At 51.6% G+C, this 27,161-nt stretch overlaps 1 protein-coding gene across 2 annotated transcripts in view; it reads right to left on the bottom strand.

Annotated features, from left to right (window-relative positions):
* Window positions 1-26,732, bottom strand: part of MLLT6 (MLLT6, PHD finger containing) — a 43,431-nt gene extending 16,699 nt beyond the window's left edge. Inside the window, exons 1-8 of one of the 2 annotated variants that reach the window (XM_035569874.2) lie at window positions 26,585-26,732; window positions 23,018-23,097; window positions 17,888-17,942; window positions 16,209-16,318; window positions 15,650-15,753; window positions 14,844-14,937; window positions 13,531-13,638; window positions 4,465-4,563 (exon numbers count right to left, since the gene is read on the bottom strand). In XM_035569874.2, coding sequence (XP_035425767.1) covers window positions 4,465-4,563; window positions 13,531-13,638; window positions 14,844-14,937; window positions 15,650-15,753; window positions 16,209-16,318; window positions 17,888-17,942; window positions 23,018-23,097; window positions 26,585-26,693 — 759 coding nt within the window. In that variant the 5' untranslated portion in view covers window positions 26,694-26,732. The remainder of the gene's footprint in view (window positions 1-4,464; window positions 4,564-13,530; window positions 13,639-14,843; window positions 14,938-15,649; window positions 15,754-16,208; window positions 16,319-17,887; window positions 17,943-23,017; window positions 23,098-26,584) is intronic. The other variant, XM_035569875.2, reaches the window with a different exon arrangement.
* Window positions 26,733-27,161: the final 429 nt, after the last annotated feature.

The following is a 27,161-nucleotide window of genomic DNA, read 5'->3' as shown; positions in this document are numbered from 1 at the left end:
AAACGTCATCGGAATGAGCCTGCTGCCCCAGCTGGAGGTGACAGGCTGGCAGGGAAACTCCTGCCTTCACCCCTGAGCCGGGCGAAGTGAGCCAAAGTCGCGCGGGCACCCGAGCACAGGCATGCACGCACCTCCTCCCCCCGGCACTCGCTGTCCCCCGAGGGGCCGTACCTGTTTCCTGGCCTCTCTGTGACACTGTGCAGCACCCAAGCTCTTCATTCATTAATTTATTTATGGGAAATCAGAAGAGCATCTCTTTGCCTCCTGATTGGCGGGGCGAGCTCCTAGAGGGAACCACTGACGAAATGCAGAAGGGGTGGGGGAGGCCGGTGCAGCCTCGAAAACACAGAGCTGCTTTGCCCTGGATTAAACTACTGGCGAGGGGAAGCAGGGAGGACGCGAACAAGGAACAATGCGACGAGAGCAGGAGCTCCTCCAGCCCACACGGCACAGAGCGATGTGCTGAAGCAGCCACCCAGGCAGACCAGACCGTAAGCATCAGCTGCCTTCCCCGGCTGGATCGCTCAGTAGAGGTCAAATGAGTCTGCAAGGATCTTTGGGCAAAGCGCTCGTACGAGCTACGGCATCTGTATCCAAGCCACTGGCAAGCCTGACCATGTCAGCAGCGAGATCGGGCAGCGCTGTGCTGCTGGTCTTTATAGGTAGGGACCGGAGACACAGATGGGCTGGAGACTGCATCTTTAACTCCCTGATGTCCCTGGTAAATTCACACTCATGTCAGGACAAGGGATGCTAGAAGGCTCAGGGATGCTTGCTGCGAACATCCATGCTGAGACACGCTTTGATAGCAGGGGGAAGCGGCAGCCTCCCCCCCCAAGCCCCTACCCCATCACCGCTACTGGATTTGCCCGAGCAAAGCGCGGCGCAGAGGTTCCCGGGATCTGTCAGCCCCAGGCCTGCCGGTAGACGCCGAGAGCTCAAATAACAGTGGGAAACCTGGAAAGCCTCCCCGCCTCCGGTGGCGGCTGCAGCCGCAGCCCTTGGCCCCGCTGCGCTCCCTCTCCCAGCACCTGATGGGGGGTGGGCGCGGGGAGCCCTTGGCATCCGCGGCTTCAATTACAAAACCCAGAGCGAGCCAGATGTTGCGGCCCAAAACACGTAGCATGTGCGAGTGTGTGTCAACAAGTGATCGTGATGTCTACAGCTGGCAGAAGGAGGCAGCTGGGGTGGCTTGCGATCCCGCAGATTTACTGCGAGTGCAACAGAGAGCGGCAGGACGGCTTCGCAGGGGGGAGAGGGGAGGCTTGGTGCGTGCCGCTCGGTGTGCTCGCTAACATGGACGGCCAGCGGCAAGCTCCAGCTCCGAGCACAGACCCCGAGCACAGACCCCAAGCACAGGAACCGCCTGCTGAACGCGCCTGGCAGCGTGCGACTGCAGAACCGGGGCAGCCCTGGCTGCCAAGGCTTGCTGGTGAGCCTCATTGCTCTTCCCCTGGCAAGAACCCTGCTCTGCCCCGGGCCTTCCCCATGAATGCCATCTTTCCAAGAGGCTTTTCAAAAGCATTACCAGTTGGCAGCACTTTGGGGTTTTTGGACGGACCACATGAAATAGCTAGGAGCTATTACAGCCAGACACCATTACACAGAGGGGATGCCTTCTGCTTCCCTCCCACTCCCCGAAAAGTCTGCAGGAGCTGCAGGTAGCCAGCATGACAGCAAATGAGAGTCTACGTCCAGCACAAACCCACTCCCTGCAAACCCCCCCAATCCGTCCAAAAGCCCTAGCCCAGGAGCACCTCTGGGGGATTTCAGTCCATCTGCTCTCTTGCAGGGATGCTCCTGTGCCCCACGAGCAAGATCTGCTCCTCTTTGAGAGCAATGGCAATGGCGTTGCCTGAGGACACTTTTCAGAGGCAGGAGGAGAGCTCAAAAGAGGTCTTATGAAAAGTCATTTATGTGCTGTGAATTCACACCCTAGTTTCACTTTCCGGTGTAGATGAGAGCTGAGGCCACCGCTGTGTTTTCAGTGTTCATCCCCAAAACCAGAGTGAGGCAGTGAGAGCTCGTTAGTGCACGGATGGGGCACGGAAGTCTGGTCAGGTCCAAGTGTCAGATATTAATGGCATTTAGGTTCCTAGAAGACGCAGGGAAGCGCTTCAGTGAGACACTCAAAACTCTGGCAGAAGTCAGAAGTCTAGCACAACTGATTTCAAGAGGAAACCACATCAAAGGATCTTCCTCATGACTAAATGGTTCAAGAGGGGAGCACAGGGTGGACGCCACAGTAGGTGAAAATTGGAATTGAAAAATAAATCTGGATTGCAAAGTTAAAGAAAAATGGGAACCCAGAGGCGGGGTTGCCTGAGGGAGTGAGGAAGTGGGATACGATGGCACAAGAGGGACTAGCAGTGTTGTTCGGCACAGTCACACCCCCAGTGTCAGCTTTGCTGTTGCTGCGTGCACCCTACCCGCCGCCCAGCACACTCTGCTGGGACGAGCAGCACTAAGCTACAACCCAGAAAGGACAAAGATGGCTTGGGCTTCAAAGAGGAAACTGTTTGGACATACTACATTAATACACTGATGTGTTCTCAGAGCTTTACGTTAGTCTAACCACTGTAATGCTGCGCTGGTGCAAGTATCCAGAAAGCCTCACACAACCACCCCGAGGGGTTTGTGCAGGGTGCTTTTTGGTAACAGAGAGCTCGAACAATGCTTTGAGAAACTATGCACAAAAATGCAAGGGAAATACATTCTTTGTTATGAGGATTAATAATAATTCCCTAGGGAAACACTAAAACCCTGTCACTCAAGCACAGCTACAGTAATTAGGATCTCCTGAATTTTAGCTTACAAAGAGTTGAAAGCTGCCTGTAAAACTGAATTGCACCCTTCCCTCCTCATTTATAAAGGTCTGGCAGGGCTTTGGAGGAGACAGTGGGTAAGTGTCTAACAACCACTCTAGCTGGCCAAGAGTCAGGGTTTGGATTTCAGTTTAGTTTGAAAATAATCTTCGTAGGCCCTCAGCTCCTGACAGCTCTGTTCACTGGGTCAATCTGCTGTTCCCAAAAGCCAGAGCTGAGCTGCCTCGACACAGGTACAGGTAAGTCAGAAGTGGTTGCAGCTCGAAGCTAGTCCTCCATTCTGTCCCGCTGCAGCTTTCTGCTCCTCCCAGCCTAGGGCCACCTTCGCCATTTCAGCTCTAACCTGCATCTCCTCCCTGCTTCCACACTTGGCCTCACACAGAAGGTAGAAAAACCTCTTCAGTCCTAACCCAGAACAACCCCATGCGGATCAGCAGGAGCTTTCCTTCTTCCAGACTGTCCTTGCAGCACTTCTCACACTTGCAGACACTGCTAGCCTGTGAATTTTCAGTTTCACAAGGCAGCCCTGCCATGTATCGGGCACACGAGCCTTTCCAAGTAGCATTTCTGTGCCCAAAAGAACATTCCAGGGACATGTTATCTATTTGTTCTAGCAGGAGCTCGGCCCTAATCATAGTCTCACTTACACCAGAACAGCCCTGCTGAGGAGCTGCATTAACTTCTTTTCCCACTACAGCGAGGAGGGCACAACTCCAAAGGTCCACGCGCTGGAGTAACCTCGCTTGTTCCCTGACACTGAAAAACTGCAATCTTGGCCTTCGCCTTGTTGCATGCAAGCTTGAGGCAAGTTCCGCTGTGTCTATTCTGCTTTACTGGAGTTTGGATCTGGCACGAATTACAGAAAGCTCAGGGCTGTCCTGATTTACAGCCAGGTGCAAGAGCCGACGTCGGCAGCACAGCTCCAGCAGTGAAGAGCAGAAACCCACTGACATCCTGACTGCCCCACGAGCCCTGGGCACTGAGCAGACTCTGGGCAGACAAACCTTCCTTCTTCTTACCTCAGGAGCAAAACAGGCCACCACACTGTGCCTGCCTGCCTTAATTTTCCTGAAATGGAGGAACTAAACGGGACCCAGCCTCCCGTTGTCTCACAGAGTAAAGCAACCTCTACTATGCACTTTGAAGATCTTACGTGCATGTAAGATCGTCTGGTTTTCCCCCTAGCTCTATCAGTTTGTCTAAGGAAGGATAACACCTCCTCCCACAAGCTTGCCTTGCTTATCTACCTGCCTGAGCTGTTTACAATGTGGCAGTAGAAAAGGCCAAAGCACGGATATTTATCTATTCTGCGAGAGCTTTAAATCTGAACATCTGCTGCAGAACAGGCTGGCACTTACAGCTCAGTCACTTGGGAGTTCAGCTCCATGATTGTGTCGTCAGTGCTGACAGAAATCAAGACAGCTGCCGCGTTAAATTCCCAAGGCGGGCGTTGAGGTGGGGAGTCAGGCAGAGAGAGTGAGAATGTGACGAATCGGGAATCGAAATAAGTGGACAAAAGCTCTTTCTCTCCTCTTCTGCACCATCCTTCCCACTTCCTCGGAAAGCCAGCGCTGGTGGCTTCCTCCTACCCTCTCTCCCCACCCCGCGTTCACACGCTCGCATCCTGCGGGTTTGGTACCTTTTCTGCAGCGACGGGCACTGGGGCTGGCGTAAGGCTGGTGGGAGATTCTGGACGTTTTTTGTGCTTCTGTTTAGGTCTTTCCTTGTCCTTACGACTCTGCAAAAGAAATCAGAGAATACTGGAAGGCTCTTTTCCTCTGCTGAGAATAGCAGTTGTAAGGGAAAAGAAAGGAGGGTGTGTAGGGGTGGATTTACAACCATACATTCATATTCCTCTTCCCTTCTCCACCCATCCACAAGAGCCCAGTATCCCTTCCCCCACGCCCCAGCTTCTGGCTGGGAGCGTCCCACTATCTCTGCCCCAGCTGCAGCCAACATCTGGAGTGCAGAATATCAACAGAAGCCCCTGAATCAGTTTATGGTAAGATGATAGGGAAGGATTTAACAAGCTCTGGCTGATTTCAAGAAACCCGAGCTTTCCTCTTGCTATTTCCCCAAAGGGGCTCTGTGCCCCCTTTTCCTCGCTCTCCCCCTTCTTCAAAGGTTTCTCAGATACACCCTGTACAGCCAACGGAAGGATCTTGACTTCAGCACGTGTTGCACATGCACAGGTAGAGAGATCAGTCAGTGGAGATCTCAGAAACTACGCTTGAATCTAACCCAGAGATCCTCCCCACCTCCTCTCCCAGCAGAGAACAGCTGGGCTGGGTCCATCTCTGCTAACTGGAGCCAGACTAGTTAGATTGATTTCTTCATCCTGTTTTTGCTCTCACTAAAACCCCCGAAAGATGGGATTCTTCAAATTGCAAACCAAGGAAAAATTGTGGCCTGAGAAACACGGAGTGCTGCCCACCCTGCTGTTACAGTCTCCCGGGGAATGGACTGTAACCGAAGTGGCTATTCTTGTGTCCCGCTATCTGGATGTTTATGCTAAAACCGAGATGTTTTCAGGGAACGGACTGAAAACGTACGCCTGTGACAGGCCATGGCTCCCACTGAAGTCAGTGGGGGCTGTGGATGCCCAAGCCAGCTGGCAGACAGGACGGTAGGACAGGACAGCGTGCTCCATCACGCGCTCCTGCTTCCTCACGGTCTTCTTCAGCCGCATGCTCCTGTAGGGACAAACCTGGCCGACACCAGGAGCTTTTCTGTGCTACCGCTGTCAGCTAAAGGCATGGCCTGCTTGGCTGAAGCTGCGGAAACTTTTGTGCTCAGTTCCAGCCTTGCCAGCGTGGTCACTGGTCTGTGGATCAAGAGATCTGCTGTCAGGCAAACACCTGGGTGGGACGTACGGCTTAGAAAAATCCATCTTGTTTTTTTTGGGGGAAAAGAATGCCTGCTCTGGTGCTACTCCCTCACGTGGATGTTTTAACCTAGAAGCTGAAGCCCTCACTGTCCACCAAAGGTGTGTTCAGAGCAGGGCAGTCACACGGGAGTTCATCGACTCTCCAGGAGGATGCTGACTGCTTCCTCGTGCAGGCAAAGCCCCGAGGCTACGGCTGCCAGCACACGCCAGAGATGGGACGCTGTCGGAGGGAAGATGCAACTGCAGTAATGGATGAGCTCCACTGTGCGTTTTTTTGTTTTCGTTTTTGTTCTGTTTTGTTTTGTTTTTGAGAGAAACTAGTGGAATAATTAGCTTACAAACAATAAGCTAAATGAAAGAAAAAAAAAAGACCAGGAGAAAAAAAAAAGGAACAGGAGAAAAAGGCTAGAGCAGGCGGGCGTGAAGTCATGCAGAGGTGAAGCAAAAGCGCTCCAGAAAGCGGCACCTTCCAGCGTGGGTTTGGCCGAGTTCTCAGTGCCCTTGAACAGGAGGCCCACCTGCAGCCACCAGTGACCCTGCCGGCGTAAATCCGCCACGAGGCCACAGCAGCTTTCTCTGGGATCAGCTGGTGGAAGAGGGAGGCAAATCCAGCTAAAGCCTCGCTGCTCTTGCTGAGTGCCCGACCGAGTACTAGCAACGCTGCCGATATCCATCATTTTATCACCGGACTCCTGGCGTTCATCGTATCTGTTAAAGCCTCAGTTCCCAGAGCTACAGCACTATACAAGGATCTCCGTTCTCTTTTTTCCCCTTTCTTCAGCGCACATTTACAGCTTTGGCAGTGAATAAGAAAAGCTTGAGAATGTGATTTCTACAAGCTAAGTGCCAAAACACAAATTTAAATGAAATCTTGACTAAATCTCACGATGTTTTAAATACTCGGGGGCTTCTCATGCTATAAATACTTCCCAAGTCTCATGGGCTCTCTAGGACAGGAAGATGGGGAAGCTGTGGCGCAGAGTTACGCCTGTTGCAGACTACGTGCCTCTCAGTGGCAGGGCTGGGACCGGTTGTTCGTTATCCACCAGCAGGAACAATTTGCACTCACTTGGTAGCACGCAGCAGAGAATTTCGACGAGCTCAGGAGAGCTTCTTCATATCCGCATCTCGTTTCACAAAAGGAGAAAGCAGGGCACATGGGATGAGAGAACTTGCAACGATTTCACCGAGCCTCATCCAAAAATTCAGGCAGAGAAGGCAGGCACCCCGCCCCATGGGACACACGGTCGCCCACTTGCACGTGCTGCCAGAGCCATGCACAGAAGAGAGAAATGGAAGCAGGAGCCAGATCCTCACTGCAATACGTTTTGCCAAATAACTGCACAAACTCGGGTCCTTCAGCTCCCTGAATACCACAGAGCTTATTCTCGTCTTCTGAGCCCCGATGCATTTCGATCACAAAGGTGCAACAGGCGGGACTAAAACATGATGCTGCAAACGCTAACGGGACAGCCCTGGAATCGTTTAACTTCACGTATCAAAGTCAAGAGGAGACAAAAGAGAGCCGAGCCACTCTGGCTAATGACGAGGAACCTCCACACCTACACACACACGTGTGGGGAAAGGCAGGAACGTCCTGGCTGCCACCACCGCGAACCATAAAACCTCCCCCAGCTTCATTGTGATGGCAGCAACCGAACTCACATCCTCCAGCTTCAAAATCCTGGCTGTCTGCTGTCTGAAAAAGCTCTCCTCGCTGTCGGCAGTGCAGAGTCTACACCCGCTAACTGAGCAGTCCCCCGGCTGTATGTAGGAGTGCGGACATATGTACGTATTCAGCAAGAAGCCAGCCTGCACAATAGGGACCAGATTTCTGGAACCCTCCGCTCCCATTCAGATGCTCGGATAAACGATCAGGTTTTCCAAAACGCTGGGTACTGAGCTCTTTTGAAGATCTTGCCCTGGCTCCATGTGCTGAGCAACTGCACTTTGAACTATGTAGGAAATCTGTCCCACAGAGCCCGGCTTTCGTGCTCTGCTCAAAGGGCTGCGCTGCTCCCAGAACCGCCGCAGCCTGTCGAGGAGCCGACCTGTGCCCCTGCTCCGCGCCGCCGCACGCAGCCCCCGGCCGTGCCCGCCGCACACCTTGCTCCTCTGCCGTGCCTACCCAGCACCTCTCCTCGTCCCACAGCACCTCCTCGTCCGGGCCCCGTGCAGCTCCTGCAGAAACCCACAGGGCCTGGAGCCCGGGAGCTCGCAGTCTGCAGCCGGCAGCCCCCAGGCTTTGCAGAGGCCAGGTGCTCGCTGCCTCTGCGCACCCAGCAGGACCCCTCTGCCACCTCCAGTTACTCTCTAACACTTCTGGGTCCTCGGGCAACAGAATTTGACATCTTCTTCAGTATCACTGGAGAAACGCAGTGCCCTGGGCCACAGGGGCAGGACAATTAATGCCCTGGGCCAAGCGGGCAGGACAATTAGTGCTTTACCCGGTGGAGGTTCTGCACAGGGGCCGGGCTGCCCCCAGACCAAGGTGCTGGTGGGAAGGTGATGCCAGTTGCCTGCAGGGACCGAGGCCCTGGGTCGGTCCTGGGGCTCAGTCCCTCCTGGCTCTCCTGCCCGTGTTGACACGCACTAAGACAACCCGGGGCGTTCCCCGGCTCGCACCAGCGGCTTTTTAAACGTGTGGGTTCTCTCCAGGAACCGGAAGGCTTCAAATGCTTCCTGCACGAGCCGCAGGGTGCAAACGGAGAGGGTAGGGCGGGAGGAGAGGAGGGAAGCAGCACCGGCCCCTGCATCTCAAGTGACCCTCCCCACCTGGCTTTTCTGGGCCCAGGACTTTGCCTGGCTGTGCCACGAAGCAGGACTCAGGGGAGGAGGAGGAAGCAGGGAGGATGCACTGGGCACAGGAAACCTTTCGCCGCCCCCGTCCCATCTTTGCAGGCAAAAGCCGAGCCCTACCTTGCAGCCGCTCGGCGCTCCCTGCAGCAGGCGGGCTGGCTGGGCGAGCTGCGGTCTGCAGGGAACATGAACCTGCCCCCAGCAACAAACTTGATGGAAAACAAACTCTCTCCATGCAGGGCAGAGCAGCTGGGGCTTGGCATGTGGGCACGGAGCAGGCCAGGCCTGCGGCAGGGGGAGCGCGGCCGCATCGGGGGCGTGCCAGCGCCACAATCTCCATTCCAGCTCCCCAGCGCAGGAGGAATGAAACAGGATCTCTGGCTGCCAAAAAGGGTTGTGCACAGCTCCTCTTGCTCCCCCCACCGCCGACTCCCCTTCCCTGAGCCCCCTCTTCTAATCTGCTGGACACCAGCAGTTGGATCATTAAAAGTAGATTGGGCAGGGGAAGGAGGGAGGGCAGAGCCAGGAGCTGGGAAGAGCCAAGCAGGCTCTGCTGCTCCCTCCCTCTTTCCCAGGCTCTCTGCACTCCCTGCCCGGAGGAGGAGGAGGAGGAGGAGGCGGTGGCGGCCTGGCTCTGGGCTGCAGCCATGGCAGCCGCAGCGAGGAGGGAAGGCAGCACCAGGCAGAGGGGCAACAAACCCCTGCCTGCAGCCTCGCTTGCACTCAGGATTTTGCAGGTTTGCTTTGAGCCGCCCCGAGGGGATGAGTTTTTACACAAGGACGTGTGGCCAGCCCTCGCTGGGCTTTGCGCTGTGATCTCAAATTATCACTGCACCCCTGCTAACTGAAGGACTGGCTGGGGGTGGCTGAGCACCTGCACAACAAGAGGCCCCAGCAAGCCAGGCAAGGATGCTACAAAACAAGGCTACTGTGGCTAGATTAGACCGGTTAGAGCAGATCTAGGTTCAGTACTCCCTCCCCAAAACACTGTGTTGGTCTCGCAAGCAGCCATCTGTATCCTGATCGGAAAAAACGTCCGCTTGGCTCCTCGGTGCCTGCATGGAAACAAAGCTCCGAGAGGCAGACCTGCACCACCAACTCAGAGGCAAGCACAAAGCCCCTCACAGAACCCAGCGGGTTTAGGTTTCAGCCCAGTACAACTTCTCCAGTGTGCTGAATTTCAGTGTGGCTCATTTCCTCTGCTGGCATCTGGGCTAGTCAGACAGGCAGGCAGGCAGTGGGGAAGGAGGCTCTGCCGTGCATCTGCTCAGCCACCAAGGGACTGGGGGCTGCAGGGAGAAGGGGGCAGGACAGCCACAGGCCTGGTGTCCCCATAAAGTCCCCCCTGCAGCTAGGGAGGCAGTTCAGGAGCTCAGGGTGTGTTCCGGGACAGGGACCGCTCCTCCCATAAGGACGTCCCCTATCCAAATTAAAAAGTCCCCTGATTTTGCTCATGGGTTCCACGTGCTCTCTAAGAACAACGCTGGATGAGGGCTCTCCTCGTGGGGTTTGTGCCTCAGGATGTCGCAGTGCTTCGGAGTCTGTGCTCGCCCGCTCCTGGTGGGACAGACTTCATTCCACAGAGCATGGTGATTTTTTTCTGTGCATTTCCAGCAGACAATATAGGTGACAGAACATCTGTACTTCATTCAACCCCTGTGCGTCACCCCGCGTTTTCTTGGTATTTAGCTATTGTTTTCTTTCTTTCTTTCTTCTTTCTTTTTTTAAACAAACCCTGCGAAGGCTCCCACAGAGTAAAGCACACACATCGCAATACCAAGCCCAAAGAAATAAATGGGTTTGGTTTCTCTAAGGCCTGGTATGTTCCGAGGAAAACCCAAAGCCTGGAGCTTTCCCATTTTCAGGACAGCACAGAAGGAAATGCTTGGGCTGGTATCATTTGTGCCTGCGAGGGGCGGGGGATCCTGATGCTGGTTGCAGTCCCACATCACAATTGTCCCTTGTCCCGCAGAGAACAAGACTCCTCACAAATGCCAAGCTGCTTTACAGAAGGGCTTAGGAGTCCAAATCCTGAGTCTTTGCTGTCTTCCTACTCCGTTGAAGCCAGCGGGCTAAATCCGGAGCCCCTCACTTGGTCAGGTTTCTTCCGTCAAGCCTAAGAAAACAGCCAGAGCCCTGTGCTGGAAGGGAGCTGCCGGGCGCTGAGCTCCTCGTGCAGGGGGAGCCGGGAGCACCTGCAGCCCGGGGACTCGCACGCGCTTTGCTCTGCCGGTGAGTGCTCAGCTCCCCAGCACCGCCTGCAGCTCTGCAGGATGGGACCGGCCGGCCGTGCAGCTGGACGGGCTCAAGACAAAACCGCTCCACTTCTGGTCAGCGCTGCGGTGCGCCCAGTTCCCCTGAAACACGTGCAAGTAGATCATGCACTGCCGGTCACGTACTGCGAAACCCTCTGGGAAGTCCGACCCCTTCTCGGGTACCCCTTTAAAGTCTGCGTGCTCACACGGCCTCGCACACGTCCTTCCTGCACCCCAGCACCCCCCCCCCCGACCTGCAAACAGCCCAGCACCTCCGGCAGCCTTCCTCACCCTGCCCATGCAGCTGCTTTGCACACCTCGTGCCCCTCTCCAGGCCGACTCCCCCTCTGTAAGAGGAAGGAGAAGATCTTGCACTCGGCTGTGGCTGTGCCAAGCGACCCCAGCCCTGACAGGGCCCCCGCCGGACCCGCTGCTCAAAGCACAACGAGCAGCCAGGAGGGGAGAGCAGCGAGGCAGCAGCGAGATGGAGTCTCTGCACATTTGTGAGGAACCCAGAGGGTAACAATAGTGGCAAGCGCCACTGAGAAGCCTATAAATAAACCCGCAGTCCTCCTGTTTTCGCTCTCCCCCTGGCGCTGACCTGCTTTCCTGCCAGAGCCGGGAAGCGGCGCTCCCCTGCCCTACCTGCCGGCCACGAGACCGCGCTCCCACCCCGCCACCAGGAGCTGTGCAAATATAGAAACCCGCTTCCAGCCCCTAGCCTTGGACCTGCACCGTCTGCCCGTTATAATTACAGCTGAGCTCTCAAATCCGCCGCCAATCACCCCGATCCTGCCCTCTCGCCGCCCCCTCCGCCTGCTAAAAATAACGCGTTCCAGCGCAGCGCCAACCTTGTGCCAAGCGCTGCTCCCGGCCCGCGGCACAGATGCTCTTTCTCCCTCCTCCTCGCCTCGCAGCAGCTGAACACACAAGGGGAGTAAATACTCCAAATACGTTTTTCAGCCTCGTCGGCAGTTGGAAATTTACTGCCTTGGTGTCACAGCGGGGTAGGCACGGCTTTGGACGTGCAGCCTGGGAAGGGGAGGGTTGCCTGTTTGCCACCTACCGGGTAGGGTTTGGGCAGGCTCCCCAGACACCAAGTGGGCAAGGTGGGCAGCGTTCCAACCCGGGTATTGCGGGATAACCTCTGTAAATAAAGAGGGAGATGGCTTTCCTGCCCACACGGTTTATGGGCTCTCAGCTGGGCCTGCCAGAAGGGTGCCAGCAGGTATTAACTGATGGCCACGCTGCTTTTGAAAGCCTGGATGCCCTTGTCCCTGGGAAACTGGGCTGGGATCCATCAGCCTTCAGCCACAAAACCCACCAGCACGTCACTGAGCTGTTTCTGGATGTGGGTCACTATTATTACTATTCGTAATGATGTATTGATTGTGAGGACGTCTACTGCAACAAGACAGAAACAAACAAACAAACAAGAAGTAGACGGCCAGACACCTAAAGCAAGACTTAAAAAATTCACACCACGATTTGCATGGGAAGCACCAACTGGGTCATGCAACAGGGTAAATTTGGCTTTTGACCACAGTGGATTAAACCTAGAGGTTTCTTGGTGGAGTAATTCTGGATTTCTCCTAGCAAAAAACAGGATCTGGCCCATGAAGTATTAAAAACTATCTGACCATCCTGAAAGTATTCCTGCGTAAGTTATTTGTGCTCCAGAGCCTACAGCACTGTTTTGGATAGATGGGGTGCAAAGGAGGATGGCGGTACTGCATTGAGGATTCTTGGTATAAAAGCTGTACCCATCAACGGATGGGGAAGATTTCTTAGTTTGCTGCCACTTGCATTAGAACCTAAATACTCCAAAAAGCATGTGTCCCACCTATCAGAGCTATTTATTTTTTAAAATAATAAACAGTTCACAAGCCTCTGGTCTCCTCATTTATTTCGGTATAGACCCTTCCACACCAGAACCTGCACCCCTGTCAGAACCCCGAAGTCTGCTGGGATTCTGCCTTACACATTCACTGCTGTTTTTCCTTGAAATATGAGCCTTCATCACGTGAGTCAGTTGGTTAATTATGAACCTTGGTGTGCTGTTAACATGTCCTGTAACACTGCAGCAGTTGTGATGAGTATGCCTTAACCTGCACAGTTAAACAAATAACTGTTGTACCTGTCAGATCTGGCATTCAGTGCTCTTCTAAATACTTGTTCAGCAAAAATAAATTGTTTTCACAAGTAGATTTGAAGCAGGTGGCCAACCTGACTAACAATGTACTACCTAAGCTATACTAGCTACTGTTGTTGCCTACAAGTAACCTGCTGGCCACAATGCAGACTGCTAATCAGTCCTCTAAAGCTTGGACTCTGGGATCTGAGGACAATGACCTCGCGTTTATGTTCCTGAGCTGCTGCATTTAAAACCACAGCCCAAAGTACTTCCACACAGATCAACTCAGTAGCTGGAAACCATAGCACAATGTCATCCTCAAAGCGGACATGCCAGAAATGTGAAAGTCGCACATTTCCTAAGTGTGTTCTGCCAAGACCCCTCTGGCATAATCTGAACACAAAAATTTGGCTCCACATTCCCCGTGGCTGTGCTGCTCTATTTACATACACATTTCTAGAGTTGTGTTTAGAAACACAGCCACTATTCACACCTCTGACTGTGAAACTCTTTGCAGAGTCTGGGCTCACCTGAGAAGCAAGCCATCAGTGCTCTCTGCACACTCTTCCCCTTCTCACCTCCATCCCACATGACTCTGCCTCTGAAGTGACAACTCTGTGCAGATCTTACCTTCTTTGGCCTTTCGTGGTGGGATACATGCTTCTCTTGAGCAGGGGACGTGGATCGACTCCGTCTTCCAGCAATGAAGGAGCTCCCTCCGGAGTGACGTGAGGTCTTCTGAGGTAAGTGGGGAAGGGAAGAGATGGACGACAGGGATGGGAGACAGGGAGAGAGAGAAGAAACTGTTATAGAGTCCGGCCTTCACTGTTACAGTGAGCAATGTTGTGGTAAATGGCTTGTCTACAACATGCAGGACCAAATTATAAAACTCCTAAAAATCCTGGGGTTTTGGTGACCCATGCACACTGACGCTTCCAAGAAGAAAGGCACAGCTGCTAAGAGACCGTTCTGTAAACAACAAGACAAGTGGCAGCAGCAATATTGTGTAGACAAGTCAGTCCTCCTGAGCAGCAGCGTCTGTGTTTTGGTCTTGCATGGGGTGTGGGTGTGTATGTGCATGGAAGGATGCTCTGTTCTCAGACTCCAGGCACTAGCAGAAATCCTGCTATCTATCTCAACATCAGTAAATCTGATACAGAGCTACACTTGTATCAGATACTGAGGGTACCTGAAGGGCAGGGAAGGTGTCCTCCAGTTTGACTTTGAGGGGAAGCTCAAGACATCAGTCACTGCATGTGACAGCACTGATAAGAAGAAAGGAAAGTGGGAAAAGCCAGCAACAAAGGAGCCGCTGACAGATAAACCTGTACTGAGAGGATCAAGTTTCCTTTTTGCTGCAGGGGGGAGAGCAGGTGTCTACTAATTATGCAGAACAGGGAAAGGGTTCCTCTCAGTCCTGTAAATAATAGGGGGAAATCCTTTGCCCCAAACATCCCTCAAACCATCTGTGAATGACTCCGGTCTCTTCTGGACCGCCCCTGTCCTCAGGCAGAAGTTTGGGCTGTTCTGTGTTACACCCTCCTGCCCAGGGGGCCTGATGTACACTAACTCCCTGGATGCTCTATTTTCCTGTCTCAAGCTGCCTCTTACACTAGGGGCAGTGCTTTAGCATCTTTCTTCTAAGAAAAAACATTCATTTGACTTCTTGGGACTTCTTTTTCAAACATACAAACCGGGTCAGGGAAAGCAAATGGAAGAATTAAGCCTGCGGTTTTGAAAATGAGTCTAAAGATGCTATAAAAATGCAATAAATAAATTTATTTTTATTCCTAAGTGACTCTGTCTGAATGGCTGAAAAGAGAACCATCCTGCAGACCTTGTTTACGTATTCCTGGCATTTCTTACTGCTCAGAGCACAGATACAATCTAGGATGAAGACAATGCCTTAAAATAAAATCCATTGAAGGGATGAAGAAACTCACCATTTTATTGAAGTGGTACTTGCAGTAGCCACAATATTTGACATTGTCGACTTCTAGGACTTCCTCTTCACATAAGAGGCCAGCCATCTGGGCACTGAAATACATGAAATCAAGAGGAGGATAATGCAAACTGTACAGACAGAAAACATATCCCATCAACAAGCAAAACACAGTTCAAGATATCCAGGCAAGGTCTTGAAGTCTCCTGTCCTGCTTGGCAAATAGCTTTCAAAGACCACGAAAAGAGTTCAGACTATTTATAATTCATATTAAGATCTTTAAAATTGTCAGTACTTTCCTGCCAAATTGTTTTGCAATTTTTGTCTTTCTTAAGGCCTGGGCGATCAGTAACAATTCCAACAAAACGCGTATCATGAACAAGGAATCAACATAAAGCCGGGAATCCCCACGTTCTACTGACAGGCAATGTTGTTTTCAGGCTGCAGGGTACACGAGGATATCAGCCCTTAAAATCACATCATCTAGATGATACTTTTGTATGTGCTGCGCTGAAAAGGAACATTCCTGGATTGTGACTCATCTCTTCTCTTCTCTTCTCGAATTCCACACAGTCCTAGGGAAATCCCCAGACTTCATTCTCACCAAGGAAGGCTTGCTGGTGAAACCTCAGCCTTCCTGGGGAAGTTCCCCTCACAAATTGAGCAAGGATGAGATACCCCTTGCCTAAAATAAAAGCAGCATGGTTTGCCCAAAACCCCATGCCACCTGTTTGGTGCAGCCTCAAAACCGTAGCAGCAAGACCAATAGCTGGGGCCGTTCCTGGAGTGATACTGTGGGCAACTCACCAGGTGACATGGAAAGCTTGCCGGCAGCCATGCCGATTACAGGCCATGCATGCTCCAGAGGCTGCTTTGCTCTCCCTGCCCTGCTCTTCACAGATGTAGCAGGTCTGCAAAAAAGGAAAAATGGTCACTCAAAGAGGTAGACTACTTTACTCTCACTCTTCTCCAGGAGGCAAAGCCTTCGAGAACTTATAACTTGTGTCTAGTCATCTCCCTCCTATGACAGCTGTTCTGGGTTATTTCTCGGTCACATGCACAAAACTTATGCATCTTCTTTTTCTCCCCAGATAACAACTGGGTCTGATCAAAATATTGATTAACCAACATGCAGCTCCAAGGAGTGGTGGGGTTGCTGAGGTTGCCAAGTTAAGGGAGAGGAAAACAGAACATCAAAAGTTATTTCCAAGAAAATTTACATTTACATTGTTAGTTATTTTTAAAGGGATCTAAGTACCTGGAAATTAAAATAAATTGGACAGGAGACATGGAGGACTAAGACGACCTCAGAAAAGCAAGGCAGGGCAAGTACATTTGGGGCAGCAGGAGAAGGAGAAGGCCTTACCTTGTTGAAGCGGTCGTGGGGTACATACTGCAGGACAATTGGCTCCATGGTGAGCACATTGGCAAACTGCACCTCTGGGATGTACAGAGCACAGACAACGTGGGCCCACCCTGGAGAAGCAAACAAGACAGCAGAGATTCACATGAGGCAACCCAGCGGAGTCTTATACTCAGACAAGGCTGCAGACAAGCATGGGAGGGAAAGGAAGAGGAGGATATAGAAAGGAAGCCAACTTAAGTTAGATGCTAGATTTGAAATACTGCTTGTTGTAACTTGGTTAGGAATCAAATCCTTTGTGGAAGAAAGACAGACAGATACCACCTCCAGATGAAATAAGAAAGCAGAGATTTCTTTGGGAAAAGAAACGTACAGCACTCATTGCCCTTAACAACATTCCCTCAGCACTTAAGACCCAGAGCTGAAGACCTAACCAAACCCAGAAAAGCATCCAAACAGTAAATAACGCTGATGGGACAAGTTTGACATGTAGCCCCATGCCAGTGGAAACAAAGCTCCCTTTATTGGCTGTTATCAATGGTTAAAGAAAGCTCTTTTTCAGCAAGCCAAGTTAGATTAAAATCTAAATCCACCAAGACACTTCCCAAATCAAATGTGTAAATCGAAATACCATCTGATCAGGACAGAACTGAGAAAGCTTGAAGGTCAGGAGCCTTTGGGGGACGATCTATACTGGTATGCCTACTGCACTGGAAAGATTTACCTAGAATTAGGATGGATTCAGTTGGGCAGGCAGAACCAAGCTCCACGAATATGGAATCATACAGTGCTGTAAGTACTCAGTCTATATAATTCTGTATAGTGGCATGGTTATAACACTTCTTGTGCCTGTCTACAGGGACCTGACCAAACCACATAATAACATGTTTGGAAGAAGATGCTATGTAGTTATAAAACAATCCCCCAACATGGTACTTTTACTACCGCACTAAGGCTCTCAGTATTTATGACCAGTCCTAATGGACACTTTTACGAAATATCCTGGACTTAGGGCTTCTTCTCTAAATATGGGATCTATTATAATAAAGACCTCCTTGTCTAATTTAGCTCTTAGTGTATTAAGATAAGTGGCAGGTAGGTAGAGAGGCCTTTCTGAAAAATACGAAGATTTTGAGGAAAAACAAGTTTGATCCATACAGCCAGCAGCATCAATAGCTGCTAGCTCTGACAACTGAAATCAGACTCCACGGTACTTCACAGTACCAGAGGCTGACAAGCAGCAATGATGAGCAAGTAAGTCCCACAGAGAGAAACACCTTTGCTGTGTCCTGGTCCCCTACTCTTGGACAGGGACTCAAGGCTGAGGCTCCATTAACATGAAGATCACATCACTGAGGCAAATAACTCAGCAACTTCCACCTTTCCATAAACAATGACATATCATGCACTAATTCCTGCAGGGTTAACCTCAAGAAACAGCACATTTCAGGGGCTCTGCTTCGATGCCAGCCAGAGGTCAGTCAGATACCCCCCCAGGGAAAGGTCTTCTCGCCATGGTGATTTCAGAAGGTGAAGTTTTGTAAGAAAAGGCAGAGTGTTTTCATTCCTCTGGAGCCTCCAGCTTTCCCTTTCTGGTGACATAGGCTCGGAAAAAAAATTGCACCTGGGACAGCTGCTGGGAGGCACTGCAAGACATACCGGCTCCACGCAGAAGTACTTACCTCCGTTGTCGGTCCGTTTCAGGGCTCCATCTTTGTGGGGACACAGTTCACATCTCTTGAAATTAAGCAGAAACAACAAGTTTAATCTAACTCCCAGGGGCATGGGGCCAGAAAAGAGATGATTAATTTAAAACACGCTTATAAAAGATGGGGCTGCTTTCAAAGAGAGGAAGTGGAAGAAGGGCTGAAAGCGGTTTGGGTACAAAAAGATACTGTGACACAGCTCGATATCGTCCTGTGTGACGAGGATGTATTTAAAGCCTCAGCCCAAGAGTCACAGGGCTGCAGGCGAACCTTGACTTTCACAGGGCTTTTAAAAAAGAAGTTTTAGTCCTTGCGGTTGTGAAGTAAAACTGAAAACTGTGACTCAGAGAGCAAAAGGCAAATAAAGAAAAGCCATTATCTATCTTTGCCCCTTTCCTTCCTTCTCTCTTTCTCTTGCGATATTTTTTCCAGCCAGTCTCATGAATGCTGAGTGAGGCTGTTGTGACATTTTCACCAGCGGGGTGCAGGGGCCATGATAAGCCCGGTCCCAATGCCTGGGGCTGGCGGGTGGACACCCAGCTTCCCCAGCCCCAGGCCAGGGGGCCTGAGTTGGAATACGGAGAGAGTGAGGGGAGCATTGGTGCTGGAGGGTCCCTGACACGTGGGAGGGTGCAGGGAGCTCCATCAGCCCTGACATGGTGGGTACGAGGGCACAGGCCCAGCACCATGACAGGCTGTGAGGGATAGCAATGGCTCAACGCCTCACTCCATGCCTGGTCACTAACGGCTGCTTTTGGGGACAGCTATGAGGGGAAACCACCGATTCTTCCACCCAGGGCCAGCAGCCACGGGGTGGCTGGAGGTGAGGGGAGATGCCCCCTCATGCTATGTCTGCAGGACACCGAGGCCTCCAAGGTCAGCAGTGGCCCAAACCCACTGAAGGGCTCTCCTCAGGGCTATGGCAGAAGGGCCTCACCCCACCCCACGCACACCCGACAAGGGAGAGATGAGAGGACAGAGACACGCCGGCAGGGCATGATGGCAAGAGCCAGATAAGCCCAGTGCCGCGGCCCTCAGTGCCATTCCTACCTCAGAGCAGGTGGCGACGCCTGCGCTCCATTTCCCCCCTCACTACTGCGGTCCTGCCTGCCCGTCATCGCCTCCATGTCGGGCCATCGCCATGTGCAGCTTTCCCTGGGCCATAAAGCCCTTTTGAAGCCCTGAGGTGGTTTCAGGGCACATTGCCACACACGAGGGACGCTCTCGCAGCCCCAAGGGCTCCTCCCAGGAAATGGTCATTGTTTTCTCGTGACATCAGTCAGGGAAAATTTCTATGCTTTTATTGTTTTGTTTGACTTCTCTGCGCCTGCTTAGAAAGCCTGAAAACCTGTGACATACAGCCCTTTTCCTTCCCTAGCGGAAATGTCTGATTTGTGAAAAAAAAAAAAAAAAAAAAAAAAGAAGAAAAACACCAACAAAAAAGCTGTTTTTTCTGTGAAAAATGTGCTTCATCAGAAAGTTTTGAAATGAGCTGCCTGGTATCGAAGCGAGACGGCAGCTGTACCGGTATGAGTGTGTGGGGCATGCTTGCTGCCGCTGCTCCACTACATCCACCCAGCTCTGGCAAGCCCCAAGTGTGACGGGGCAGGTGCTCTGTGCCACAACAAGCACCCATGTACTGAGCAGTAACTGGCCTCCAGCAAAAACATCTGCTGCTGAGTTGTCCCCGAGGACCTTCCACAAAGGTGGTCGTCGTCAAGGAAACTCAATGTTTCCTCTGCTGTCATTTTACCTCTTGACACAATAAATACGATCACAATGCTTTGGGCAGCAGGGAGGCTCAGTCCAGTTCTCAGACATTTTTGTGGAGTCAAGGGTGTGGGGATGCCAAATAGGTACCTCTGGCAAACATGAAATTCCTGTGATAATGTATAAACAAGAGGTGAGAGGACGAAGACCAATGCCATTGGCAGCCCATCACACTTTCCCCGCAACTTTGCTTGAAATATGAGTCTGGCCACAGGAGGTGATTCACTTTGCTCCTGGTTGGGTCCAGACAGGCAGGGCACTGGAGAGCAGCTCTCACAATTACCACAGAAAGCCCGGCAAAGCCAAGACAGAGAAAGAACTGGGTTAACTGAGACACTGTAATAAGAAATTTGCACTTGAAAAGGCCCCTCTGCTCTCTCCTCCACCCCTCAGATCAAAGCAGCTCTCCCACCATGCGATTAGCAAAGCTCTGATTGTAACAAGAGGGGTTAACAGCTCCATCGGCCCCACACAAGACTTTTAATAGCCCTGCCTCTAAATGACAGCTAAAGCCTTCACATGATCCCTCACATGAGTGCCCTCTGGCCATTGCAGCTCACCGGGCTTCCTAGACAATTTGATTACAAAGTGGATGGGCTTTCAGTTGCTTACTGTAAGCACAATAGTGTCCACAGCATCCTTTAGGGACCTGCGCATCTAAGGAGAGGTTATGAGCAAGGATTAGTGGTACCTCTTCCTTTCACTCAACCTGCATAGGCCAAGGAAGTCTCCAGCGTTTTTATTTCAACTCTGGGAAAAGAACAGAGCTGGTTGATTAAAACCAGGTTGTGATGGCGAAGGTTAGAGTTTCTGACCCCCTAGGGCTTCTAACTCAGGGACAGAGCACCAAGCCATTAGACCTGACAACCCAAGTCAGGGCTCCTGAGCTCTCCTTCCAAAACTGAAGAGACGGAGTCTCTCTAAAAGAGAGACACAGAAACTGGGATGTTTTAAAGTACTCTCTAAGGAGAGCAACAATCTTTGTGCCTTCATATCTCATTTTCAAAGTAAAAGTATCAATATTTAGCCAATAAATACGCTTGTTATGGACTAAGCTTGTAAACTGCTTTAAGATTCTTCTATGAAGGCAGATGTGGGAAGACAAACACTGCTGTTTTGCAAAGGAGTTTGCCACACAGTCATTGTGAAAGAAATATGAATATCAATTCATCCTGCTGTTGACAGTGTATTTTGCACTCACATAGCAGTATCTCTCATTCAAGACCCTCAAGGCAGTGTCTGCAGGCTGATAACGCTGCTTTTACAGCTGGAGAAAGCCAGGCACAGAGAGGTGCAATGAAACCCCTGGGCAGTGAAGAGTCACACCTTCCAGCCTCGCTGGACCATGGAGCACAGATTCAAACAGCGTGTTAGCAGCACAGCCATGCACAGATCTCATAAGACCTGACTCATTTCCCTTACTCTGATCATGCTGTTCCCTACATCAAAGAAGTAGATTCTTTTTATGTATTTACCCATTTGCGTGTCTGTTGCTATGACTGCTGGCGTTTAACTGAAAAGGTGAGGGATTTATATAGGAAATCATCCCCAGCTCTGCTTAGGAAGGAAGATTATCACTGTTCAGTTGTTATACTAGCAGGGCTGAATGCCACTGAATGGCATGACTGAAGCCCACCACGCATTGTCTAACAGATTTCACTGAGGGCAAGTTAAATAAGGAGCCACCTGCAGGGGTATTGTTTTCTTGATACCTTGGAGGCAGTTTGAAGTGTCTAAAGTGCAAGAGAAAAGTTAGAATCCTTGCGATGAGCACAGGTGAGGAGGACTTGTGTGTACATACACTACTACAGCTTACACTGAGTTGTAGCTAACACCGAAGAGCTTCTCTTTGCCTGCACGGCTGGGAGACGGGGGGAAGGAGGCTCATGAAATCCAAATTCCTTTCTTTACTATGAAACTATCTGCAGGATGTAAAAGCACTCAAAGACACATTTGATCTTCTTTACTGCAGTGTGCATAAAAGCAGCATCTTACAAAGGCAAAAGAGCTCAGGTCTGAAAGTCTGGTCTTGTTTACACTCCCACTTCCAATGAGGAATGAGTTAATGCAATGTATAAAGCATGGCACAGATACCTAATTCCCCCATTCACTCATCTTTGCCAAGTTCTTCGCCCATCTGTGAAACAGATTAAACTTTTGTACTGCAGCAAGCAGAAAGCCCAGCTGAGATGGAGCACGCTATTTGCTCCATTCTGCACAGATCCGCATATTCAGAGGTCACCTACATCAACTTCACTACGTACTTTCACTAGGTGTACTTTAGAAAAAAATGGCTAAACCAGTTCAGAAGGCAGTGCAGATATTAATAAGCGTTGTTTGTGCTGGTCCATATTTGAAAAAGCCAAAGTTTAATCTACATTGATTTTTTTAAGGAAGTGAAGGGGGGAAACTGTCTCAAATTTACTGCATGGCAAAAGCAGCATCTCTGGCATAACTAACACGGTAAAGATCTATACCCTGGCCCCTCAGCAGCTGGTTGGTGTAGCTGTATCTGATAAGGGTTCACATGGGAAGTTGCAGAGTAGCTGGTGTGCTATAAACTCACAGTCTAGTTTACTGCACAAATAACTTTGCCACATAGACGGGCCTAAGAGGCAGTCCTGGCCTGATTGTTTCCACTTTCCTGCCTCACCGGGAAATGCCAGAATTAATTAAGAACATTCGCAAAGTGTTCCATACTGCTAAATTGCTACTTAGACAGAAACTAAAACCTGATCCAGCTTCCTGTCATTTTCTCTGCTATTTAACAAACACAGAAGACTTTATGCAGGAGACTGTTGCTGCAAACGAGATATGAATGCCAACTCATCCTGTTTGTCAGTACGACAACATACACTGTACAGCAGCATCTCAGGTGGTAACAAATTTCCTCCACTCCAAAACTTTCTGAGGAGTTGTATAGAAAAAACTGCAGGGAAGCCACCTTCTAGAGAACGTCATTATTTTTTAGAAGATCGAGGTCCCTAGATGCAAAAATTTCATCACTGATAACTTGCTTAAAAGTACTTTTGGCAGCGTTTTCATCAAAATGGCTAAGAATGCTTTATAAAGCTGTTTGACATAATTATTTCTATTGTATAAACAAGAAACGAGGGGAAAGATTTTAGAAGAGAATTAGTTTCTCAGATAGGTGAGGGGCGAACGCCTTGTCCAAAGTTATATTGCAGGCTATAGGCAGAGCTGGGATTGCAACCACAGCAGTGCCGAATGCCAGGCTCCGTCACTTTTGTCAGTGGACCACGCTGCTTCCAGCAGAGGCGTGAAGGGCTCTGAACCAACTCGTTCCGTGTAAGTACAAGCGTGCTCTGTACTCACCACCCTGGCGGCTCTCTCTTGAGATTCACATTTCCGACAGAACCACGGTCCGGTAGGAACCTGGACAATTCCATAACAAGCTGGAAGAAAAGCAGAGAGAGTTCATTTGATTGTCTTTAAATTGGCTGTTAATTTCTCAGCTGTATATAAAAGTTTGCCAAAGCTGTTATTAGTCAGAGATCGGTAACAAAAACAAAAATTACATCTAGGCAGCATTTTATTCCCCTTTCCAGTTTCCACACCCTGCAACAGCGGACAGCCCTTTGCAAGAGGTCCAGCGTGATACATTTATTCAAGCTTATAAATAAGCTCACACCCAGTATAAAATATCCTTATAAAAATCTGTGCTAAGTGGGAATGCAACACTTCATAAACCAGGTCCAGCTCTGGCCTAGTGAACACAAACAGGGTAATTTCTTAACCCTTAACTTTTAAAATGTCACTAGTGATTTAATATAAAACTATGAAATAAACGGCTATTAAGCATTTTAACCATAATTACGACTAAGATAAAATCTCAGTATCATAAAGGAAGTAATCTCAGTGTGAGTTCACACAGATATCAAGAAAAAAAAAAGCATTTACCCTGCACACTCTCAGGCTTGTAAGTCACATCCAGCAGCAGCCTTTTGCAGCTTCCAACAGCACTGAATTCAAGTTTTTTAGGACTAGCCCCCAAAACAGGTTCTGCATTGATACGAGACTCCAGCTGATAACCCAAAACTGTTGTTCTTATCCACCTACACCAGGCATCCCTCTAGCTTTCTATATCCCTACTGATTGTCTCAGGGTCTCCCTAGGCGAGCTGCAGCTCCATTCCTTTGAAATTCATTCCCTTCTCTGATGGGACAATGTTTCCTGAAGACCATTCACCTTCTTTGGTGACCTTCTCCCTCTCACCATTCAGGGATGGTCTTTGTTGAGTCCTTGAGGAAGCTTTTCTGACCCTGAAAGGGCTCTTGGCCACCACACATGTAGGTTTAAAGCAAGAGGCTGGCAAAGATAGGGGTATGAAATAAGGCTATTTCTGGCCAGGTGAGGGTATAGAAGTCTCCTAGGAAAGAAGAAACTATATTTTCCTTATTCCACCTTCAAATGCGAGCTGACGGTTGGAATGGAATCCCAATCACTCGAGACATCTGAAACTAGGTTGGACAAAGCATCTGAAAATATCCTGCTGGATGCAATCCTGTGATGTCCCCTGGGGAAAGGACCAGACACGATGCGCAATAGGTTTTCTCCATCTCTCTAACGTCTTTTACGCTGTTTTAGCCAGGAAAATGAACATGATTGTGGAGTTAAACTGAAAGAAGTGACTGCAAGATGAGCCAAGGCAGATACACAAGAAAATAGAAACTACATGAAAGCAATGACAGAGGAGCCTGCCTTGGGTCCATCTTTAGCAATGGGCTTAGGGCCAAAAGCAAGCACTCAGCTGGAGCCAGTGCAAGCTTCTGTGCCCACTGCTTCAAAAAGAAAGACAACAGGGAAGAAAACAAGGAAAAATGCAGAACATAAATAGGGTAGAGTTGAAAATATTATTTCTAAATGTTCTTCACTACCTTATTAGAGTCTTCATTTTCAATCAGATGTTTTTGTTAACATTTTGATTTTTTTACTGGAAAGATTTCTAACTATTGTCACAGAAATGGTACTATTTTCTTTTTTAAATCAGCTTTAATGTGTAGCTATAACATAAGCTTAAAATAAACAGGGGGTTATTTACTGGGCTGTACAATCATTTCAAAAGACAACTTTGGTTTTGCAGATATTCAAGCAGTACAAAGAGATACCAAACCTAGCGTGTGGTTGTAGGGAATGAGACTAGAAGGCCCAGCTGAACCTCTACAGTGGTTTGCTTCTGTTTAGTGACTAAAAGCCCACCAAAACACCACACGACTACTAGGTTTGTGAGCAGGCTTTAAAAAGAGGGCTGAAGGTATTCTGAACATCCACTACACACTGCTACCCTCCTTAAGAATTACTGTATCCTGACTGACTCCTACAAGCCCTAACCATACAGTTGTGCTTTCCGAACACCCCAACGATGCCCTCCCAGAGGCTCTTCTAACGCCTCCCAACCCTACCAACGCTGCCCACCCGCTTGGCTGCCTCGCAGCGAGCGCATCCATCTCCGTAACCGTGCGGGCCCACAAGCAGGCACCCTACAAGAACAAACGGACTGCAGATTTGAGACCGTTCTAGCCGGCAAACGGAAGTGTTGATGTTACTCTTGGAAGTGAGCACAAGGATGCCAGTGCCCTTAATCTCCCTCCAAAAAAACAGCTATGCAGAAACACGTTCTCTAGCGGGTGGTTTGACAAGTCTTGGGAAGAACGGAAGAGTTACAGCACCAAAACTAAAACAAGCAAGCATCCTTGCAGAGAGACCCTACACGCTGCCGGTCACACAGAAGCAACCTGGAGGGGCTGTTTTATGGCAGGAGACACCCAGGCACTGACTGCACGGAGAGAAATCCCCCGCCAGCTTCGCTTCCTCTTTTCACCTCCCCTTCAGTCACCTGGTTGCAAGCGAGCTCTCGCAGAAGATGTGAGCACAGACACATCAAACATAGGAAAAGCAGAAGAAAGCTCAACCTACGGACCCAGAGACCTGGCCTGACAGGCGGGGAGAGGCAGCGCAGGACAGGTTCCCGGCCCGAGACAGGAGCGTGCAGCAAGACACCGAGGGAGAGCCTGCACAGGAAGAGGCTGGAGATACGCTGGGAGATGGATGGGATAATAATAGATGGGAAAACAGACATGCCAGATGAGCCCAGAAACCTTCGTGTTACTCAAAACAAACCAACCAGCAGCATCACCCTTCCTCGCTGCTGGGTTTAAACGGCAGCAAACACGCACCCGTACAGGCGTTGGTGCCGAGGACAAACTTTCCGGCCCGGTAGCGTGTGCGAGGGGCGTGCTCCGAGTCATTTAAAATGCAAATGGCCCTTATCTCGGGGAGGGGAAGGGCCGGCTCCCTCCCTGCCCTTGGGGGCGGCAGCTCCCGGGCCGCGGCCGCCCCCGGGGGGTTACCCGGGGCTACGGGCGGCCGCGGGCCGAGCCCGGGCACGGGGCGGCGGCGGCGGGGGGGGGTCGAGGCGCTGCCCCCTGCTCTCCCCGGGGCCCGGCACCGGCCCCGGGCACCGGGCAACGGCCCCCCCCCCGGCTCCCCCCCCCACGGAAGGAAGCGGCCGCCGGTCGCTGCCGGCGCCCCCGGTAAGGGGCAGCGCCCCGAGCCCCGGCCCGTGGGTGCCCCCCCGGGAGCAGCTGACGGCCACCTCCGCTCCCCCCGTCCCCCCCCCCCCCCCCGGCTCCTCCGCGGCGGCAGGCCAGCGGCGACACCGTTATTTGGAACAATGGGGATAAAACAAAGCCCCCCCCCCCACCGCTCCCCCGGCCTCCCCGCCGCTCCCGGGGCGCACGGCGGCGGGAAGGCGGCGGCGGCCCCGGCCCCGGCCCCGCTCTGCTCCGCGGCCCGGGGCTGGCGGCGGGGCCGGGCCGAGCCGAGCCGTGCCGGGCCGTGCTGTGCCGTGCCGGGCCGAGCCGTGCCGTGCCGGGCGCTTACCTTGGTGCACCGCCACATTGCAGCCGTGTCCATCGCAGTACACCAGCGGGTTCTCCGCCCAGCCCCGCTCATCAGAACAGACACAGCAGCCTCCCACCATCTCCTTCATACTTCCATGAGGGTTTCCTTCCCCCCCTCCTCCCGCTACGCACACACTCCTCCCTCCCTCCCTCCTCCTCCTCCTCCTCCTCCTCTCTCCCCCCTCCCCGCTCGCAGCCTGCCTTTCACACGGCCGCCCCCCGAGGGGCTCGGGGTGCCCGGCCCCCCGGTGGCGGCGGCGCGGAGCCGGGAGGCGCTCGGGGGCCGGGGGGGGGGGACCCGGGGGCGGCGCGCCCCCGCCCCGCGCCCCGCACGCTCGCCCCGCGCCCGGGCACCCGCCCCCGCGCGCCCCCGCCCCGCCGCCCCCCCGGCCATGATGGCCGCGCCCCGAGCGGGGCCCCCCCGGCGCCTCGCCCTGCGGCGGGGGGCTGCTGGGGGGGGCTGCTGGGGGGGGTCGTGCTTTGCTTTGGGGTTGGGTTCTTGTGGTGGTTGTTGTTGTTGTTGTTGGAACCTCCCCCCCCGCCCCCTCCGGCCGCTT

Source organism: Cygnus atratus, chromosome 25 (genome assembly GCF_013377495.2).
Source record: "Cygnus atratus isolate AKBS03 ecotype Queensland, Australia chromosome 25, CAtr_DNAZoo_HiC_assembly, whole genome shotgun sequence".
In the NCBI taxonomy this organism is placed as follows: Eukaryota; Metazoa; Chordata; class Aves; order Anseriformes; family Anatidae; genus Cygnus; species Cygnus atratus.
This window is presented reverse-complemented; position numbering and strand designations above follow the sequence as displayed.